Source organism: Erpetoichthys calabaricus, chromosome 5 (assembly GCF_900747795.2).
Source record: "Erpetoichthys calabaricus chromosome 5, fErpCal1.3, whole genome shotgun sequence".
Lineage (NCBI taxonomy): Eukaryota > Metazoa > Chordata > Cladistia > Polypteriformes > Polypteridae > Erpetoichthys > Erpetoichthys calabaricus.
In genome coordinates, this window is record NC_041398.2 from 80,806,708 (window position 1) to 80,826,206 (window position 19,499).

The 19,499-nt window shown below is 36.5% G+C and overlaps 1 protein-coding gene across 2 annotated transcripts in view; it reads right to left on the reverse strand.

Annotated features, from left to right (window-relative positions):
* Positions 1-12,688, reverse strand: part of mgarpa (mitochondria localized glutamic acid rich protein a) — a 67,812-nt gene extending 55,124 nt beyond the window's left edge. For both annotated transcript variants that reach the window (XM_051928247.1, XM_051928245.1), the window contains exons 1-2: positions 12,493-12,688; positions 6,008-6,114 (exon numbers count right to left, since the gene is read on the reverse strand). In XM_051928247.1, the coding sequence (XP_051784207.1) occupies positions 6,008-6,114; positions 12,493-12,562 (177 nt within the window). In that variant the 5' untranslated portion in view covers positions 12,563-12,688. The remainder of the gene's footprint in view (positions 1-6,007; positions 6,115-12,492) is intronic.
* Positions 12,689-19,499: the final 6,811 nt, after the last annotated feature.

The window sequence follows — 19,499 nt, forward strand, 5'->3', positions numbered from 1 at the left end:
AACAATATATGAAAAAAAAAAAAATAGCAACTTTATTTGTTTAATAATTCTGATTTTACATAAATGCTCTATCAGTGCCCGCAGTTCCTAAAATGTAACTAGCAGAATTTACAAAACATTTAGATAGGTGTCTACTGAGGTTATAATCCCAGATCAAAATGATGAAAGGGGGTGGCCAACACCTTCTCCTATCAATGGAGAGGACTCAAATCTTCATCATCATTAAACTCTAGCCAAAGCTTGATGGCCTCTACCAAGCAATTTAACCAAGCAAAAATGGTTAGATTGACTAAAATTAATATGAAGCAATTTAAACATAAGCAGAAGTTATTCAAGACATGAAGAAATTAATTTCACACCAAGACTGTCTCATAGATATCAGGTGCCCTTTACGATCCTCTAGATCGGATATTCCTTTGAATGCAAGTTTCTGAAATTGTAACGATGTCAGACTCGCAGCAGAAATTCTTTATCAGGTGAAACTGGTACCCCAATCATTTTATTTCTTCACCTTTACACAACTGTTCTTGTTAAGCTATTAATTATGTACAGTATATTTATTTTGAGAGGAGGAGGGACAAACTACTGAAACACTTTTTTTTTTTTTTTTTTAAATTTAAACACTAATTATAGCCTTAAATCCTGATGTAGTAAAAATTCATTATTTCACTAATTTCTCAAACTACTAATTTAATTGTGGGTTAGAAGAGTTCTTGATGACATATAGATATAGACTAGAACATATATAGTTGACATCTTGTCATCATTGCTGCGGAGGTAGTTTAGACTCAGTCCTGACATGGATTAATCCATCCATCCATTATCCAACCCGCTATATCCTAACACAGGGTCATGGGGGTCTGCTGGAGCCAATCCCTGCCAGCACAGGACGCAAGGCAGGAACAAACCAGTTTAAAAACAGACAGTTGATAAAATATTACTGCTGCTTGGTTTTATAATGTAGTATGTGGCAACATGTGTGTTTATATGCCAAATTTAAATCATACTGAAAAAAAGATAGCAGTAGTTTGTACTTCTCTTCCTCCAAAATACTTGTCTTGAAAAATACAGAAAAGATACAATGAATGAAAGCTGCAAACTGGCTGGAAGTTCAAAATCACCCATTGCTCAACCATTAACATTGCCTATCATACAGGTGCCAGTCCTGATCCTGGCACTACTTGGTGTAAGACTGGCATCAACCCTAGGGTTTTGCCAGTTCATTGTAGGGCATATTCACATACAAAATCAAAACGAGTTCATACAGACTGTAAAATATTAAATATCCGCTTCACACAGACAACATAACAGCTGGCATAAAACAGGCACAGGCTTTACTCATTTACAGTAAACCAGATGGCATTGTGATAGAGAAAGGATTACCTAGCAGATGTGGCAGAACACGCAATGGAAAAATCCTATAAATGCTAGATATTGAAAATGTTTAAATATTTTTTTAACAGGCATAAATCACAGATACACAATTTCCGTGTAAGACGTGGTCTACCATGTAAAGTTTGCACTTACTACAGCAGGGGGGATTGGAGTTTTTAGAACTTTATAACTATACCTGTAAACTTGACAGATCTAACACAATAACTACTTCAGGTCAGTTCACCCAAGAGCTGTAGCATATGTTGCCCATGCATGAATGCATAGACAAGACCAAAAAAGTTTGGTCTGTTTTGTGTTTTTATTTTTCTTTCTAATATGAAAAAAACATGATTTGCCTAAAAAAAATGACATCAACCAAGACCTTTCTTTAGAATTATGTAGGTTTCTAATGACAATTTCTACTAGCACTAGCAGGAACCAGGCCAATACATTTTTCAGCCCCCAACGTTCCGGGCACCACTCATAAAAAGGTTTCCTGCTATGAAGAAAGATAAAAGTAGCTGAATCTTTTTAGTTTAAGAAAATGGAGATTAAAAACAAGACTGCATTTTTTAAAATTAAGAAAGTATCAAGGCTGTTACTTTAAAGTGAATTGTTCAACGAGAACATGGGGACACAGTTGGGAACTTGTTAAGTGCAGTTTTCATACAAATGTTAGAAAGTTGTGTTCAAACAGAACTATAGACACATGGAATAAATAAAAAGGTGTTGATAGACAGTAGGTCCTTGCAAACTCAACTTGATGATATTTTGGAGAATTGAGGTGGCCTGAATGGTTTGTTCAAATCAAACTTTTCTAATATAAAACCTAGAGAAATAGCACTGGCTTAATAATAATAATAATTCATTACATTTATATAGCCCTTTTCTCAGTACTATCCATTAATAGTAAATTCACGAGCAAGTTTCCCAGTAAGGATGGAAGCAAAGAACTAAAAAAAAAAAAAAAATTACAGTGTTTAAATGATATACTGTATGTCAAGCTAAACAACATTTAAGTTAGAAAGAAGACAGGAGTAAATAGTGTATTTAAAAAGGGGAAATTTAAATAAGTGTTATATTGATAGTTTCATTGGGTTAGTAAGGAAGAAAGATAAAAGAAATTGTGAATAGTAAGCTTATTAGGCAAATATTCAGGAAAAGGTGATAGTTTAGAAGCAGTAACAAACACAATTAGTAGGCAGCTTAAAATGCATGAAAAAAGAAATGGGTTTTTGTGGGGTTTTTTTTTCTTTTTTAACTGCAAACACAAGAGAAGCCATTCTAATACAACACCTACCTAAGCAAATATTTTTTTTAACTAGGCTTGATACAATTAGTGAACAAGCACTTCACAGTTCTTACTTGTAGTAGAAAAACAACTGGAATCAGGCTATCATTCCATTTCACATTCCTGGTGTTAGCAGAAAAGTGGCATAGGATAATTCTTGAAACTTACTATTCTAGTAAACATTCCCTATTATTAGTATACATCCTTGCAATAAAACAAAAAACTCCCACAGTACGTATGTCTTGAAAAATCTTTAATCAAACTTCAAATTTGACAAATAAAACAATTACAAAATCTTATACTATTCACAAGAGTATTCTAAGGTTTTCTACACTGTATGACTTTGTGACACATTGTGAATCGCACTATCAAATGGGTGAAGCCTTAATGATTGTATGTACATCCATCCATCCATTTTCTAACCCGCTGAATCCGAACACAGGGTCACGGGGGTCTGCTGGAGCCAATCCCAGCCAACACAGGGCACAAGGCAGGGAACCAATCCTGGGCAGGGTGCCAACCCACCACAGTGTATGTACATCCATATATAAAATGAAAGCCCGGGGTGTGTGTGTGTGTATATTTTATATACTGTATATATATATATATATATATATATATATATATATACTGTATATATATATATATATATATATATATATATATATATATACAGTATAGAGCAGTCCGCTCTGCTCACCCTCAACCACAGCCACTAGATGGCACATGCATGCACTTTTACATTTTTTCAGCACTTGCATGCATCTCGATTCTCATTCAACCCAAGCAGACAAACGGCGCTTTGTGGTACATGCACGTTGTACATTCACACAACGAGCTACTATACATTTGCCTGAGACAGGTTCCAACCTGCCCCGCTCAATTTGTGCCACAGCTGCACTCGACTACTAGGACAAGATACTACCTGTCCCAGCCCACTTAGCCGACGCCTCTGCAAGTTCACCAATGTAATAAAACTGCTAGGGAGTCTCTGGATTGTTTTTTGTCCTGAAGATCACAAGCAGCTAGTCTATGTATATTAGTATTTTTCTTTCATCATGCTATGAATCTTGGTTTTCATCCCTATACACTAGAAACAGAAGTAGCTGTGTATACTGCATGAGTAGATTTGTATAACAGTTAATAATTAAGAACACAAAAAAAGACTTCCTATAGTTTACCTTGGAAACATAAACTTAAAATATTCATCTACTTTGAAAAGGGGTAGAAAAGTAATGCTAGAAACAAAAACATTGTTCTGTCCATTACTGCTGAGCTACTAAATTTTGCAGTTGTTTTCACCCTCAGTTCAGTTTGCATCACATCATGGATTTGTTCATTAAATTATTTTCAGATCACTTATCCTACACAAAGCTGTGTGTCATAACAGTGCAAGTCAACATCAGCTCCTTTTGTGATGTCAGTTCAATTCAGGGACTGCACACACAGACTGTCAACTCATACTGGATCAATTTAGATACAATCTGAGAGAAGTATGTTTTTCCTTCTGTGTTTTTCAAAGGAGGAAATCAATAAAAACAAACTTAAACATGAAATCCACACACATAGTGCTCTATCTTCTGAATCGTGCTACTGGCCAACTCTTTAATGCAGATTTAAGTAAACAGTTCACAGACTCTGAGAATCAAATTGTACAGTGCAATAAAAAAAAAAAATTCTCAATTACATTTTTGCTAGAAAAATATAATAAAAAATAGACCAGAATACACAATGCCGGAAATAAATATCCTGTATAAAGCTATGCTGTATTTAATATTAAGAAGAAATCCCTCTAGATCAGTTTATTACATTCCTAAATAATGAAAACAAAACTTAAAGCACAAAGGTTTCTGTAACGATATAAACACTGGGTCATCAGTATATATGTCTACATTGCAGATGTGCCTCTTAAAATCCAGCCATGTTCAATAAACTATGGTGAAAGGCACAGTATTAAATATTATTTCATTTTAATATTTAGATATATCAAGGTACAGCTTTTCTCTCCAATATTTATTCTTTGAGTTAAATATACACAATAACATGCTACATGTAAGACATAATATTCAATAATACATATGGCCTGCCTAATAAATTTAAATAAACAAGATTGAATTAAAAATATTTTAAATCAAAATGACACATTACACCTTGTTTGTAAAACTTAAAACATCCCTGGTTATTCCTTGGGGAAATTAAGGAAACATTTATTATTGCAATGTGACTGGCACACTACCCAAAGCTGGTCTTTCACCTGTGCCCTGTAATGCCAGGATAGATTCCAATCCCTCTCAACTATTAATTGGATCAAGTGAATAGGATAATGGATGATTTACTAGAGCACTGGGCTCTGTTCTGGGTTCCTGGCATGTCCCCAATTATGCTCTGGACACCATCACTTTAAACTGGAATAAGACGGTTAAAAATAATAAATGAATGAATGGCACACTCAATATAGTAGTGTACTGTACTCCTGAATATAGTCACCTCATAAGAAAAGTTAAAAGAGAGAGGTTGGGAGCATTAACCGATTTTTTTTTTACAGAATGTTGCCTCACCCACCACACGACAAACCACCTGGATTTGGAGCCAGGTGCAGCCCTCATAAAAAAAAGCTAAAGAAAATATTAAATAAATTTCACGCTGAACAGAGTGATATACCATTAAACAGAAAATAATGGTCATGTGCACACTTCCTGAATGCACAGACCCATAAATGTATTAATCCCTGAAGACTAAGAATGCAAGTGTGGATTTGGGTGATTATACCACGCACTGAATGGATGACGTCTAAAATGTTGGTTCTGTTTTGTGTTTAATGCTGCACAATCCCACTAAAGGTCTGAATGAAAATAGATGGATGTAAATTATGCTCAGCATCCCACCCAAGGAGGGAAAAAAAGCAAAGTTTGACCATATTCACTTAAATAACACTTTTTAAAATAATGGGTTTTTATAGCAATTTCCATATCAAAGAACATTCAATGCACAGGCTGTTCCACCCAACATAGCTATGTATATTTGGAAAATTAAAACTGACTTGATCAGGGTCACTTAGTGTGTCAAATGTTAGTATAGAGAAAGCGAACATTAGAATAAACTTAAGTTTCTTAGTCACTGCATTCTGTTTATTAAAGCATGGTGTAAACCATTTTCATGCTTACAGCAAAACGACCATTAATGTAAGTTACTTTATTTACTCAGTATAAATGGAATGTGCTTGCAACCAAGAAAGCGAGTAACTGTGTTTGAAGCACAGTTCATCTGCAGCTTTTTTTGGACTTGGTAATAAAATCTCAAAAGTTAAGACAGAGGAGATGTCAGATTCAAAGCATTTCTTACGTAAAATCCAGCCCCTAAGCAACATCCACCAGTTAGAAGAATGTACATCATGTTGTCTCCTGATGAGCCTGGGACCTGACTGGATGACATGTGTCGCAAAGAGAGTACTGTGGGAAAAAGAGATAATACGTCAATCAGGCCGGGCAATCACAAACTAGTTTTAGGCAAAAATCATTTAAAGTAGCCTTTTATTGTTCTTATTTGACTAAAGTCATCACAAACATATGAAACTAAGATTTCACTAGAATTCAAGCTATAGTAAATGTAAAACAAATACAGCAGGTCTTATATTAATTGATTATTTACTTACCAAAATTTACTTTGGAATTAATACTGTTAAGCAAAATACAACCACAATTTTAAATGCATTTAAAAGCCAATCCCAAGCTTACAATTTTTTATTACAAGCACAGATCGTTAAACTGCAAAAATCTGAGGGGTTTTAACTGTTTATGCTTTTCGCCTCCTCAAAGCTCTGAAGCTTCATTCTGAAATTCAACACCCATGCAATGCTTGTGTCTGCCAAGGGAACAACAACTTTTCTAATGTGATTGTCAAAGGAAACAATGAGTGAAAATGAAACAGGCAAAAAATACAGAAAAAACATTCAAAGAAGAAAAGAATGAAGTTCTGACATTTATACAAAATATAGTAAAGTCAGTGCAATGACATGGGAACAGAACCTCCATCAATAAATGTGAAAGCAATAAAATATAGGCATACATTAGCAGTATGTTTTACAAAAGGTCTTATTAAAAATGAATTATATTCCTTTGTTATTTTTGAAACAAAACTATTGTTGTTAATCTCAAAATTAAGAATCAAGGGAATTCTTCAATTCTTTATCCAACCAGTCACTATGAAACCTTGCTTTGGCATATCACTAAACAGGACATCTTCTGACATTGCCACTTTTCTGGATGAGCGGTCTATTGAATGAAGTTCTCTGAAATATTATGACTGCATTCACTGCAAAGGGCATTCTGAACTATTAGTAAGGGACATATACTACAAATCCTGCACAAATCCAAATGTACAGTAGGTATGACCAGGGAAGTGTTGGTCATTACACAAAATCCACTTATCAACCTTTATTTTGGGTAGCACCATTTGCACTGTATTTTAACATAAGGAACTTTAGAAACCAAGAAAGAATGCTACAGACAACAGACCCGAAATATGTGTAGGGATTAGTTCCTTGGACAAGCTAAAACACAAAACACAGATGTACTCCGCGACAATAAATAAATAAAAAGTGCTGCACTCCGAAGAAGTGGTTCAAACCAGTATGGGGGAATCACTGTGTGCATAGCTTTTACTCTTACATCAGTCTCTAGAGGGCTATGCAGCAGGTTACCAATATAAAAAGGCAATCCCCACCATCATTAGCCACTACACTACAATTCCTGCCTTTGTTTCCTACTTTTCTCTGCCTGCCATCTGGCATTTTAAAAAATTCAGAATCCTAAGGTACAGTGGGGAAAAAAATCTTTCAAATATATCTCAGAAAAAGAGTGGAAGACAGTCATGCATTGGATGTACTCTATCCCTATATGTGCAAAGCATTTAATCATTCAACTTAAAGTATTTCACCAATCACATTTATCTTACTTAAAATTCTCCAAAATGTATCCAGGGCAAGATCCAACCTGCAAGCATTGCAATCTAGCTCCAGCCTCACTGGGCCAGGTGTTTTGGGTGTGCACCAAATTAACATCATTCTGGACAAGACTTATCTTGCTCAACTGGAAAAATCCTAAACACACCTCTCATATGTCAGTGGGTTAACTGATGTTCTTCCTTTTATTGAAATTGGAAAAATCTAATTCTTATTTGGGCGGCACGGTGGCGCAGTGGGTAGCGCTGCTGCCTCGCAGTTGGGAGATCTGGGGACCTGGGTTCGCTTCCCGGGTCCTCCCTGTGTGGAGTTTGCATGTTCTCCCCGTGTCTGCGTGGGTTTCCTCCGGGCGCTCCGGTTTCCTCCCACAGTCCAAAGACATGCAGGTTAGGTGGATTGGCGATTCTAAATTGGCCCTAGTGTGTGCTTGGTGTGTGGGTGTGTTTGTGTGTGTCCTGCGGTGGGTTAGCACCCTCCCCAGGATTGGTTCCTGCCTTGTGCCCTGTGTTGGCTGGGATTGGCTCCAGCAGACCCCCGTGACCCTGTATTCGGATTCAGCGGGTTGGAAAATGGATGGATGGATAATTCTTATTTGGAGGATCTGTTCAGTTTTTTTTTTATATATATATATAAATATGACAACATTTTATTAATTAAAATTTTAGAATAAGCATAGATATGGAGGGAAAGTTACATGTTCCCTTCTTTATTTTCTTTCTAACTATTTTTGCCCATGCTGTTGACTTACCTGTCTCTCTCAGAGTGGGGTTGAATTGTGTTTATTTTTTGTCTTTTTTTTTTTTTTTTTTTTTTTTTAACAATCAAGTCAAAATTATACAACAAATGACTTCTTAGTCAAACTTAAAAAAAAAAATCATAAACTAGAAATCCAGTTGCAGATGGAGTAAAACAGGTATATATCTCCAGGTCTGAAGGCCAGCTTAAATGAAACAATTCACTAATTGGGTATTTAATAATGAAGAAATGCAAATTTTGAAACAAAGTATGACTAACAATAACTGTTAGTAAGTTAGTTTTATATTTTATTCCAAAAAATGTCTGTAGTAACATGAAACCTCACTGTTTTTTTGTTTTTTTTTTTTTAATCAAGGCAAACAATTTACATCTACTAACAACTGATTATATTAAAATTCTTAACAAGTAAAACTTTTTAATGTTATTAATATGCCTAGAATGTTTAATCAGTTTTGAAAGATGACTGTTCACAAAACAACTAATCAGACTGTGAGACATATAAGATGCTATATTGACTGAAACACAAAACCTGAATTTCCTTTCAATGGCATAAACATTTCTCAGAACATATGGGACTGGTATACAATAAGTGTACAAGCTGGTTATAATTTTCTTTCCAAAAATCATAATCTATTGGGCTTTATGGCTTAAGGGCATCAGTCTCCTTTCAACAAATATTTACAGACTAAAACAAAGGAGAAAACTCTAGTAGGTGACCTTCAAAAGTCATCCAGACAGCCAGAAGCGAAGTCTTTATCAAATGACTTTGGACATTGTCCCTTGCCTTGCTTTCATTAGCAAATGGAAAGGGACAGCACTTTTATGACATCATCCGGATACTGCATATATGTGAATCTCTAAAGGTTTCATCATCAACATGCTCCTCTCTCCCCTATGCTTTTTCTTTTTTTTTAGTACACAAATACTAAAACATAGGCTTGCTGTACACATCCCAGTGAAGTAGAATAATAAGATAACAATGCTGGCCACCTGAACAACAGTGTTTCTATAAAGTTTAAAAAAATAAATAAATAAATAAAAAGTTTTTACTTGTTATATTTCCTCAAAAAAGTCTTTAAATATAGTTGGCATGGTCGCACAGAGGTTGGCTATACAGTACTACCTTTCAGGTCCGGAAATTAGAGTTTAAATGTCACACACTTTTGTTTTCTATTCTACATTCTGTCTTTACTAGCTTCCCGTGCACTATGGGTTTAATAACGTTTTCTAGGTGAGCAACCAGTTACAAAATAAATTTTTGCCTAATTTGAGGCGGTGAATTCTGTTGGGCCTATTTATGTATAAAAAAAAAAAAAAAAGAAAAACATTTTTTAGACTTTTTGTTAAGCACTGTAAGTATGCACACTGTAATCAAGGAGTAGTGTTCTAAATTAGGCTAAATACCCAGTGTACATACTGTATGATTTAAATGCCGAACATGGCTAAATTTTGAGTCTTATCACATACTGTATGTTGTGACCAAAAGGGAAAACAATTTGCCCAGGTGTCAAAGAGATGCACAACCATATTTTAGGCGGTTACACTCAAAAATAGAACACATGAAGAGCCACTGTCCAACTTGTTGTGTTTGTGTAACTTAAAGTTTCTCTAGCTTTCTCCTGCCTGTTTGAATATAAAGTGTGAGGTTGTCACAATACAAGAAGAGTCCTAGCTGAGCTCTTTAAAGCACCACAGACAAAACCTACTGCAGCAATAGAAACAAATTGGAGGGGTAAACATGGAAAAGAGGAAGGGTCAAAATGGGTGTGAGGTATGATAGCTGGCCAGCACCTTTAAAAACACTACTTAGTGAAAAGGACATGTGTTTACAATGACATACATACAGACAGTGTTTGATCAGGCAAATCACCAAGGTTCTATCTGAAACTTTGCAGTGAAATAACATGAAACGTGGACAGTGACCTAAATGACATAAGAGGTGACCCTAAGAACAAAATCTCCATTTGCAAGTGTAGCAAATGGAAACATTATGTACCAACTCTATTCTTCTGCTACTTGAAGTCCGGTCAACTAATTTAAATGATCTTCATAAAAGCATAAGTAAAAAAATTCAAGCAAGGAAAGCAAAAAGTCACTTAACTTATCTAGAAATGAAATGAAGCAGAAACAAACTTTCTAAGGGATGCATTCTCAGTACTTAAGAACTTAGAACACTTATTTATCAGCTGTACTGTGTGGTGAGGAAAGCTGATATTCACAATATTTTCATCGGATGCCTGTTAGTTTTATACTACAGAGAGAGTTTCTGTCTTTCAAACTACTAAATAAATAAATAAATGACAATAAGGGCACATTTAATTGTCACAGTCTACTACCAAGACAACCAACTTTACCTGCGTTGGTGCAAATAAAAGTGACAACAAGTGCACTGGTGAAGGAACAGCAAGACAACCCCCAAAAAGGGAATGGTTTTGTAAGGTGGTGGCCACAGACAGTTGCTCTCTCCTTATCCTTCCTGACTGATTCTTCTCTAGTTTTGCATTTTGCTAGTGCCATTGTCACTACCGGAAGCACGAGGCGGTACCTGAAGCCAGTTCAGATTGCACGGGTAGTCCAGTTCTTCCAGGATAGCACATCCGTACATGCTGTCGCAAAAAGGTCTCATGAGCATGGAAGAGGTACCAGGAGATGGTTCATTACATTAGGAGAGCTGGATAGGGCCATTGAATGGCATGTGTGTGTATATATTTTAAACTGTAAAAATTGGCAAATAGATAACTTTAATTTTCTTAATTTATTAGAATTCTAAGTAATAGTGATACTGTACATTACGGCTGGTATTTTCATAACTAAACATTTTCTTTAAATTTAAACCCTTAAGTCTCATCTAAGACATATAATTTTACATATTTTTATTTTGCATTCATAAAAGTAATTACTGTTTCCACAAGTAAACCATTCATGCATGATTTCACATATTAAAGTACTTTTTGTAATCAAGCCATAAAATAATGATGTTCACAAAATGGCAACAAAACTGTTTCTTATAATTAATTAGAAATATTGTATTAGTTATTCAGTACTAGGTTTGTAGATTATCCAGTTATTCTTGCAAGAGTAATAGGATGTACTGACTATGTAACTGACGTCGGAGTAAGCGGTAGTTAACGGTGTAGTCAGGTATGGAATAATAGAACTGCAGCTTGCTGACAAGCAGTTCAGGTAGATCACCAATTAATTCAGGGCTCCACACTCCGCCCCTTCTCTTCAGTCGCCCAGCCCACCCATCCACAAGCCTGTGTTCATTTCTCACGTACCCGCTTCTCCTAACTGACCTGTCGCAATGCCACACTGGGCTGGTCGATCCAAAAAAAAAAAAAAATCAACACTATTCCAAGCACATTACATTATACATGTATGCACTGACCGATACACGTTTCCCATACAATTACGATTTTGAAGCTTTAAATACCTTGCAAGCTGACAAGATTAAAATTCAAGGGTTTATGCCGGCGAGAGGAAAAATATATATTTTTCCTGCAAGTTTATTGTAAGGCTGTTCTTGGGAAAAATCTGCTGCGATTTTGGTGCGCCATCCAATTTAGAAGTGAATACTGGTTTCTATGTTTAATTGTGAATTGATACTGTTACGAGAAATTCATACCTAAACACCAATTAAATACGATTAATTCATTTAGGATCGCTTAGCTACTCCATGGTGTTACCACATTCTTTGGTTACGTAAGATCGAATCGGACGCTGGCTTACCCGTGTTCGTACTTAGCCAGACATAAGTGAGGAAAAGCGTCACCAAAATTGTACTGATTCAGCGACTGTTAATGAAGTGAAAAAAACAAATGCACCGGATAGCACGGCATCATTGGTTTATAACAATTATGCGCAACATCTGTGCTGTTCATTCTCAATACGAATGAATGACCTTCAAGTCTCTTGTCACATTCAAACAGAAATGTAATGACCCCATTTCAGGTTACTGTAGACTACCGATATTCAATGTTCACCGCTATTTATTTAATATCATATACTGAACTATTATTACTAGAATTAGGCTTTTGTCGGGGATTCAGTCGTGTTTCTATTCCTTTTAAACCCCAAACAACCCCGTACTTTTCTCCCATAAGGTGCTCACCATTCCTTGTGAAGACAGGTCTCCGCACAAGTGGCGCCACTCTTTGCCAGGCAGTCCACCACAGATGCATGGTCCCTAAAACAGCAAGGCAGTCTGTCTTAATAAAGCAGAGACACACCGTACGACCCGACCGGCGAACGTGCGCTACAAACAAGCCCTGTTGCAACCAGTCTGATACGCCACACCCCCTTCTTGACGTCACCATACTACTGCAGGAGAAAGGTCGGCGTGGAGAACACGTGGTGGACACCGAACCTGCAAAGTGAAGGTGCTGCGTGTTCTCCACCATTCTTTTCAGGTTAATTATTTTGTCACATACTGTCGTTAAAGTAACTACGTCCTAAAGGCAGAGAGGCAAGTGTGCAGTATTTTTTACCAACAGAAATTTGAAATTAAGGTTCAGTTTTTTTATTTTCCATGTATGAGAAATAATAGTTAATTAGGTTGCGTGTGTGAGTTTTATAGAGTGAGCCTCAACTCGGTTCGAGTTTTTCTCTCCGGCCAAACTTTGAATCATAAGTCGGTTCCGTGCATCTTTTCTTTAAACCGCTTTTCATTGTTTTTCCATCCACTTTAAACCATTTGCTAAGTAGTAATGGAGGAGGACTGTGGCTGAAAAGGAGAAAAAATATGAAAGTAATTCATTTCCACAATGAGAATAAATGGAATCATACCACAAAACGGTGTCTTTACTTCCATGCCAATGCCAATATGTTCAAAACGCAGAGAAAAGTTAATTTTAGTATGGTATCTTTGTGTGTGACCGTGGGAAGCAGTGGTAAAGCCAGAAATTGCAAAGTGGTTGATCCTGGAAACAACTGACCGGGCAAGGAATAAGCCGTTTCCTTTAAGATGTGTGCGGTGCCGTTTAATATCAATCGGAGTTTTGGTAGGTTTTCATAACGATCAAAGATACGGGGTGGCCCTCCCTTAAGATTACACCACAGAGGGCTTTTTTTCCCTGTGCTTCTGAGCTGGGCCAGCCCTCAGAGCTACGACTCTGTTAGACACGTATGTGTCGAGATTACGTTTGAAAAATAATATCTGTCTTTTACAAGCCAATCACTTCGTGTTTGTCTTGTTGCAGGCTCCAGGTCTATTGTTTTTGGCCCTGTACTTATCTCAATATCCTTCAAAAACCGCTTGACCCATGTCCAACGATAACTGCCGCAGACTTGGGCTTATTGTTTAACTACGTTTTTTGTAGGAGTAGTTTTTGAGTTACATAATTTACTAAGAGCTTATTGGTGATGCTTTGGAAAAACAATGGGCTTAAGTTACAATGCTGTCAGTTAATCAGGTGTATCAGAAGTACAACCGTTAGTGCTTTTCTGTATACATTATTTGTAGGTGTAAGATCTAGTATTATTGTCAGACAGTGTGGTGTAGTGGTTAAGGCTTTGGACTTAAGACCCTGGGGAGGCAAGATGGCACAGTGGTAGTGCTGCCACCGCGCAATATGTAGACCAGGGTTTGCTCCTGAGGTCCTCCATGTAAGTAGTTTGCATGTTCACCGTGTCTGTGAGGGTTTCCTCCAGGTGCTCCGATTTCCTTCCAGTGTCCAAAGGCACAAAGGTTAGGTGAATTATCATCACTGAACTGGTGCTTGTGTGTCTTTGTTTGCCCAGTGATAGACTGGTGACCTGTCCAGTGTTCGCTTTTTCTTTACACTGTATGTGCTCCAATTCGAAAAATAAGTTAAATGTTGTATCTCAAACGTTGTTAGTCGACTTGGATAAATGCATCAGTCAAATAATAATAACAATATTAGGTCACTGGAGCTGCTTAAAATTTAATGTACTCTTGAACATACTATACACAATTGTCAATGAGTAAAAAATTCCTGCATTAGATTCTGATTTTTTTTCTGCTTTTCCTAGTTGCTTGTTGTTGGTCACGTAAAAACACAATTTTACAGGAAGGTGTATTCTTTTAAATGGAATTGTGAAATAAGTTGGAATAATGTGAAATTTGAGTATATATTATCACTATAAGTCTGGTTTATATGGACTTAAATTGATATTGTGAGTATTTTGACCCAAAATGCAATATTCAGTATTTCTCGATATGTTGTTAAAACACCATAAGTATTGTAGATCTGCGCCATATAGACATGTACATACACATTTTCTATACAGAGGTCACCAGGAGAACTCGTAGTATGTCGCCCCTGTATCAGGACCTAGAGGGACATGCTTCTCAGGTGGCCGCGGGCTGTTAAGAGGGTGTGAGGATACATGAAGAAATTGGCCATAAAATGCGCTTACAAGAGACGCTAAGGGGACGCACAGACTCGGCGCTTAAAGAGCGCTTCATCTCGACTAAAGGCCATCATGGATTTGTGGTTTCCGGTGTTGTTTTCAATTCAGCGTCCCTCACCCAGCCAGCAAAAATGCCAAACAAACCTCAAAAATAAGTGACGTTTCACGATCGGAACTTGCACAGAAATCAATACTGGACGAAGATGACAGCCGGTAGTCAACAGCAAAACTAGGGTGCTTACTAGCCATTTAGTTCGTAGTCTTCCCTAAGTTCTGCCTAACTTTATTTTACAACATGATCACGTTTTTCATCTCCATAACATCGCACAATCTTTACATGTTTGTCAATCCTGTTGTCTAGTGCTGGTGTTTGGCCCATCAGTCTCTTCTGCTGTGTCCTTCCTTTGCACGGCCTTAGCCCATAACGGAGACACAAGTTAACATATTAATAAATATCAACAAAAAAAATGTGGCGGCAAATCTTTTTTTATATAACGTCATCAAATTAATTATCAAAACCATCATGGCGTTTTTAAGATTTTGGGTTATTTAATTGTTTTTTTTTATTGTGGAGGAGGCTCCTCCTAAACATTAATATGCTTAAATTTCCTTCCTTCTCTCTCCCTCTATATATATAGCTTGTTTGACCTACCAGAGCATATGCTGGATGAGGAAGAGAAAGAATGAACACTCACAGCACTATAAAAAAGGTAAAGGCTGACATGGATCAAGGCATTAAGTCACCTCTGTAACAATTTGTCTGTCCATGCAATATGTTTACTTCGATTGACCCAATTTGTTTAGTTTTTAAAGTAAAGATTATTGAAGTTTTCACTTGATTCAATTTCCTGTACAATTTGTGTACATAATAAACTTTATATAATTTAATGTACTTGCATTGTAAAATCTCCACTGAGTAATTTCTTGCAGTATCATTCAAACAAAATTTACATGGAAGTACTACATGGACCATCCCATACCGATTTCTTTTTTAACTTTGTTTTAATGTGGAGTTGATTTTCACCCTTCCTCCGCATATGGCTGTTGTTTTCACTCATTGTGAGTAAAGCAGCCAGTTTCTTAATTTGAACCTCCTAATGCAATGCTTCATTCGTAGTAATGGCTTGTTTCAGTATGCAGGCTGTTGTCTGACACATTCTTACCAGTGAATATTGGTATGAGAATAGTGAATTTGGTCCATGATGGGATCAGGTTCAGGTTTGGTTCTTGATTTGATGTTGAAATATTTACAGGTACCCCATGGTGTGGATATACTGGTAAAGGAAATGCATTTTTCTAGATGAGAATCCATCATCTTACTTCCCTCATTATTTTTTTTTTTATATTTATTGAGGTACCCAACTTGTGTGCACAAGTGCAAATTAAAAACCAATTCAGTGCTTTGGCTGGTTGGTTTGTTTATAAACCCCTATCCTTTAAAAGAATGAACAAAAACTAAATGAAGTAGAACATTTATCTGGAGGCTAAATCATCTTTTTAGTATTAAAATCAGTGACACAAATAATCATTTATTAGAATTGTAGAGAAGTAAAAGATGGTGTCATTAATTTCTGAGATTGAGGGCTGAGCTAGGGTACACCATCTAATTAAACAAGAGGCTCATTTAACAACAAGGATTAACCTTCATATTAAGAAATTTCATGGAACTTAAACCAGCAACTTACCAGGACCAATGCTGCTTACATCTGGCCCAAGTTTAGACGGCATCAGATAATTCTACACAGTTCCATCCATTTTCTGGAGCTGTTTGTTCCATTAGAAGTTTATAGTCCCATTATTGTCACATGTTCAGTTAAATTATTCTTTGCTTGTACTAATCAACATGAAACAATTTGCCAGGATCTGGGGGCCATCATTAGTGAGTGTAACTACTTTACCTTAAAAAATTACCTATACCTCAAACACTTCTCTCTTCCTTTAACTGAAAAACCTCTGAGAATAAAAGCACAAGATATGATATATATTAGGGATACAAAGAATGTGTAAAAAATGCTGAATTTTTTTGCCAAATGTATATAGCTGTTTCTGTTGCTCTTCTGCATTGGTTATGGATGACACTTTCTAACAGTGCATCCTGTTCTATAGAGAATTAGTGATATGTCACATTGTATTGCATTGTGGGGCGTGGATACCATCTATAGAGGATTGTACTGGTGTGTTTGAAACAAATTGTAGTGACATGAAAAGGGAGAAATGAATAAATGAATGAGACATTAACAAAATGTAAGTAGAATTAGCTTGTCAAAGTGCTTTCTCCATTTCATATTGCTGGGAGTGTGAGTTTGTTACTCCAGCATTGGGTACAACAAAATAATAACCTCTTAAAGAGAAGCATGACTTTCACAGGAACACTCATGCCCACTGATGCAGAGCAGGAACAGTTTAGCAGCCAATAAAAGAGGAGAATCCCTCACCTTGTCTTCTGTCATTGATTTTATAAATATTTATTCATGCACCCAATTTACCAACAGGACTGCACAATGTGGCAGGAAGCCACAGTACCCAGATGGAAGTTTTGCCAAGAGAGAAAAGGCAAAGTCTACCCTGTACAAACAGACCTTGTCCAGTCTGAAAAACAAATTCAGATATCTAGAGGTTCTAACCACTGTGACTCCATAATGAGCAATAATGTTAATATTGTATGTTTAAAAATAGGACATATTTAATAAAAATGAAAAGATTTTAATTACCCATTGCTGTAGTTGGTTGTAATGTAAAAAAGACACTTCTTTGGTATCTTATTATTATTTTTCAGCTGATTTGTTTTTCATGAGAACTTATGTTACTGTGTATTTAGAAAGGATTTATTTTCAAAATATTAACTTTGAATAATAATATAATAATAATAATAAATTTTATTTATATTGCACACACAAACATATGAAAACGGCTGCCATGGAAGTGCATTTCTGCACACTACTCTGAGTTGCTTCAAATAGCACCAACATTAATGAGCCAGGATTGCAAGTAAAGCAAAATCAAAAGGCAAAAATGTTGCCTTTCTTTCCTGCTTAACATTTGTTGAAGGCACACAATGTTAGTAGTTATCAGTTGATAGTGACAGCTGGGAAGTCATACTGCAGAGGTAAATCCACCTAAATACCCTTCAGGCCTGATGTCATTGAACAGATGACATAATTTATCAGAGTATGCACAGTGAAGAGAAAAGAAAACAATAACATTGCATTAAAAGCTGAGCATAAAACAAAGGGGGCGACACAACAGCTCTGTGGCTAGTGCTGGGACTTCATAATCCAGCATCCTGGGTTTACTATTCCTGATTACTGAATGAGTGGAGTTAAAATATTCTCACTCTATCTGCACAGGTTTTCCTCCTACATGCCCAATAACATGTACGTGTGTGTGTGTGTGTGATCTGTGCAGTGAAGTGGTTCCCTGTCCTTTGGTTCCTCCCTTTTGCCCACAGCTACTGGTACAGACTTGGACCACCACAAAACTGAAGTGGAATATTACAAATTAGAGAACAGATCCTCCTTAACAATAATGAATATGGCAAAAGTGCATAAAAATAACACACAAATACTGTATATATAATGATTAAAGCTTTTGGATGATGAGAATCAACTGCATTTAGCCTGGTGTATCGGAACATGGTGAAGTTATTAAGATATGTTTTATGCAGATTCTGTAAATTCTTTTAAACTAAAAAAACATTTTTTTGTTTTACTATAGTGCTTTGACTTGTGTCCCAGTTTGTATGAGATTAAATTTTAAACAGTTGAAAGGTATGCTTTAACTATAACGGATAGAAGCTGACATGAGTTTGCGATGGCTTATGGGCATCAGCAGGTTTCACTCCTTCTGCCCGAAGAAGTCTCAGTACAGTGTGTTGTTCAACAATGGTGCAATCCCACTGGGGCATCTGTGTTCGTTTGACTTCATCTTGATAAATGTCAGAGTGCTGCACTCTTTATGTCCAAGCTACCCAGAAGCCATCCTGAACGTGTTTGTATTCTGTCAGTTCTATCCGCTACAGTGTCATTTTCAAACAACCTTTATTGGTTGATTTACACTCATACTTTGTAAAGGTATGTTGCTTGAAGGGTGTAATTATTAAAAGCAAAACCGATTGATTATTATTTGACCTAGTGGTCTATAGAAGCTCCAGCTCTGATAGGCTCTTCCTATGAGATGGGCAAACTCCTTTAATGTAGCAGGCAAACACACTGGTGTCACAAGGGAATCAAAGCTAGAGAGATGGGCTGAAGTAGATTTGGTTTGGTAGTCACTGATCTAGTTGGATAGATATAAGTGTTAGTGAAAATAATAGTTTTATCAGGAGAAAACAATAGTTATACTAGACCTTGTGTTTTTTCATAAAACTGTATGAATTTCTTGCCCTATGAGCACCAATATGGCTTGTGCAGTGAGGTGCATTTTTACTCAACATGGGCTTAAGTCACTGATAAAGAAATTTGTTAAAAACTAAGGACACAGTCAAAAAGGCCACACTTTGTCAAATTTCTGTACATTCCACATCTGAAATGTCATCAGGAGCAAAGCAAATGTCAATTAGCATTGGAAGGAACGTCCCAAGGAATACTGGTCTGCAGTTGCTATATCAGCCTGCTTTCTTTTCTGAAATGAATCCGATAGAGTGCTACTGGGATGCCTTGGATCACAAACCATGAAGATGTGACCCTCTGCCGGTCAGGGGCCAGCAACTTCCACCTGCAGTGATACAGAACTGGAATAACAGAGGAG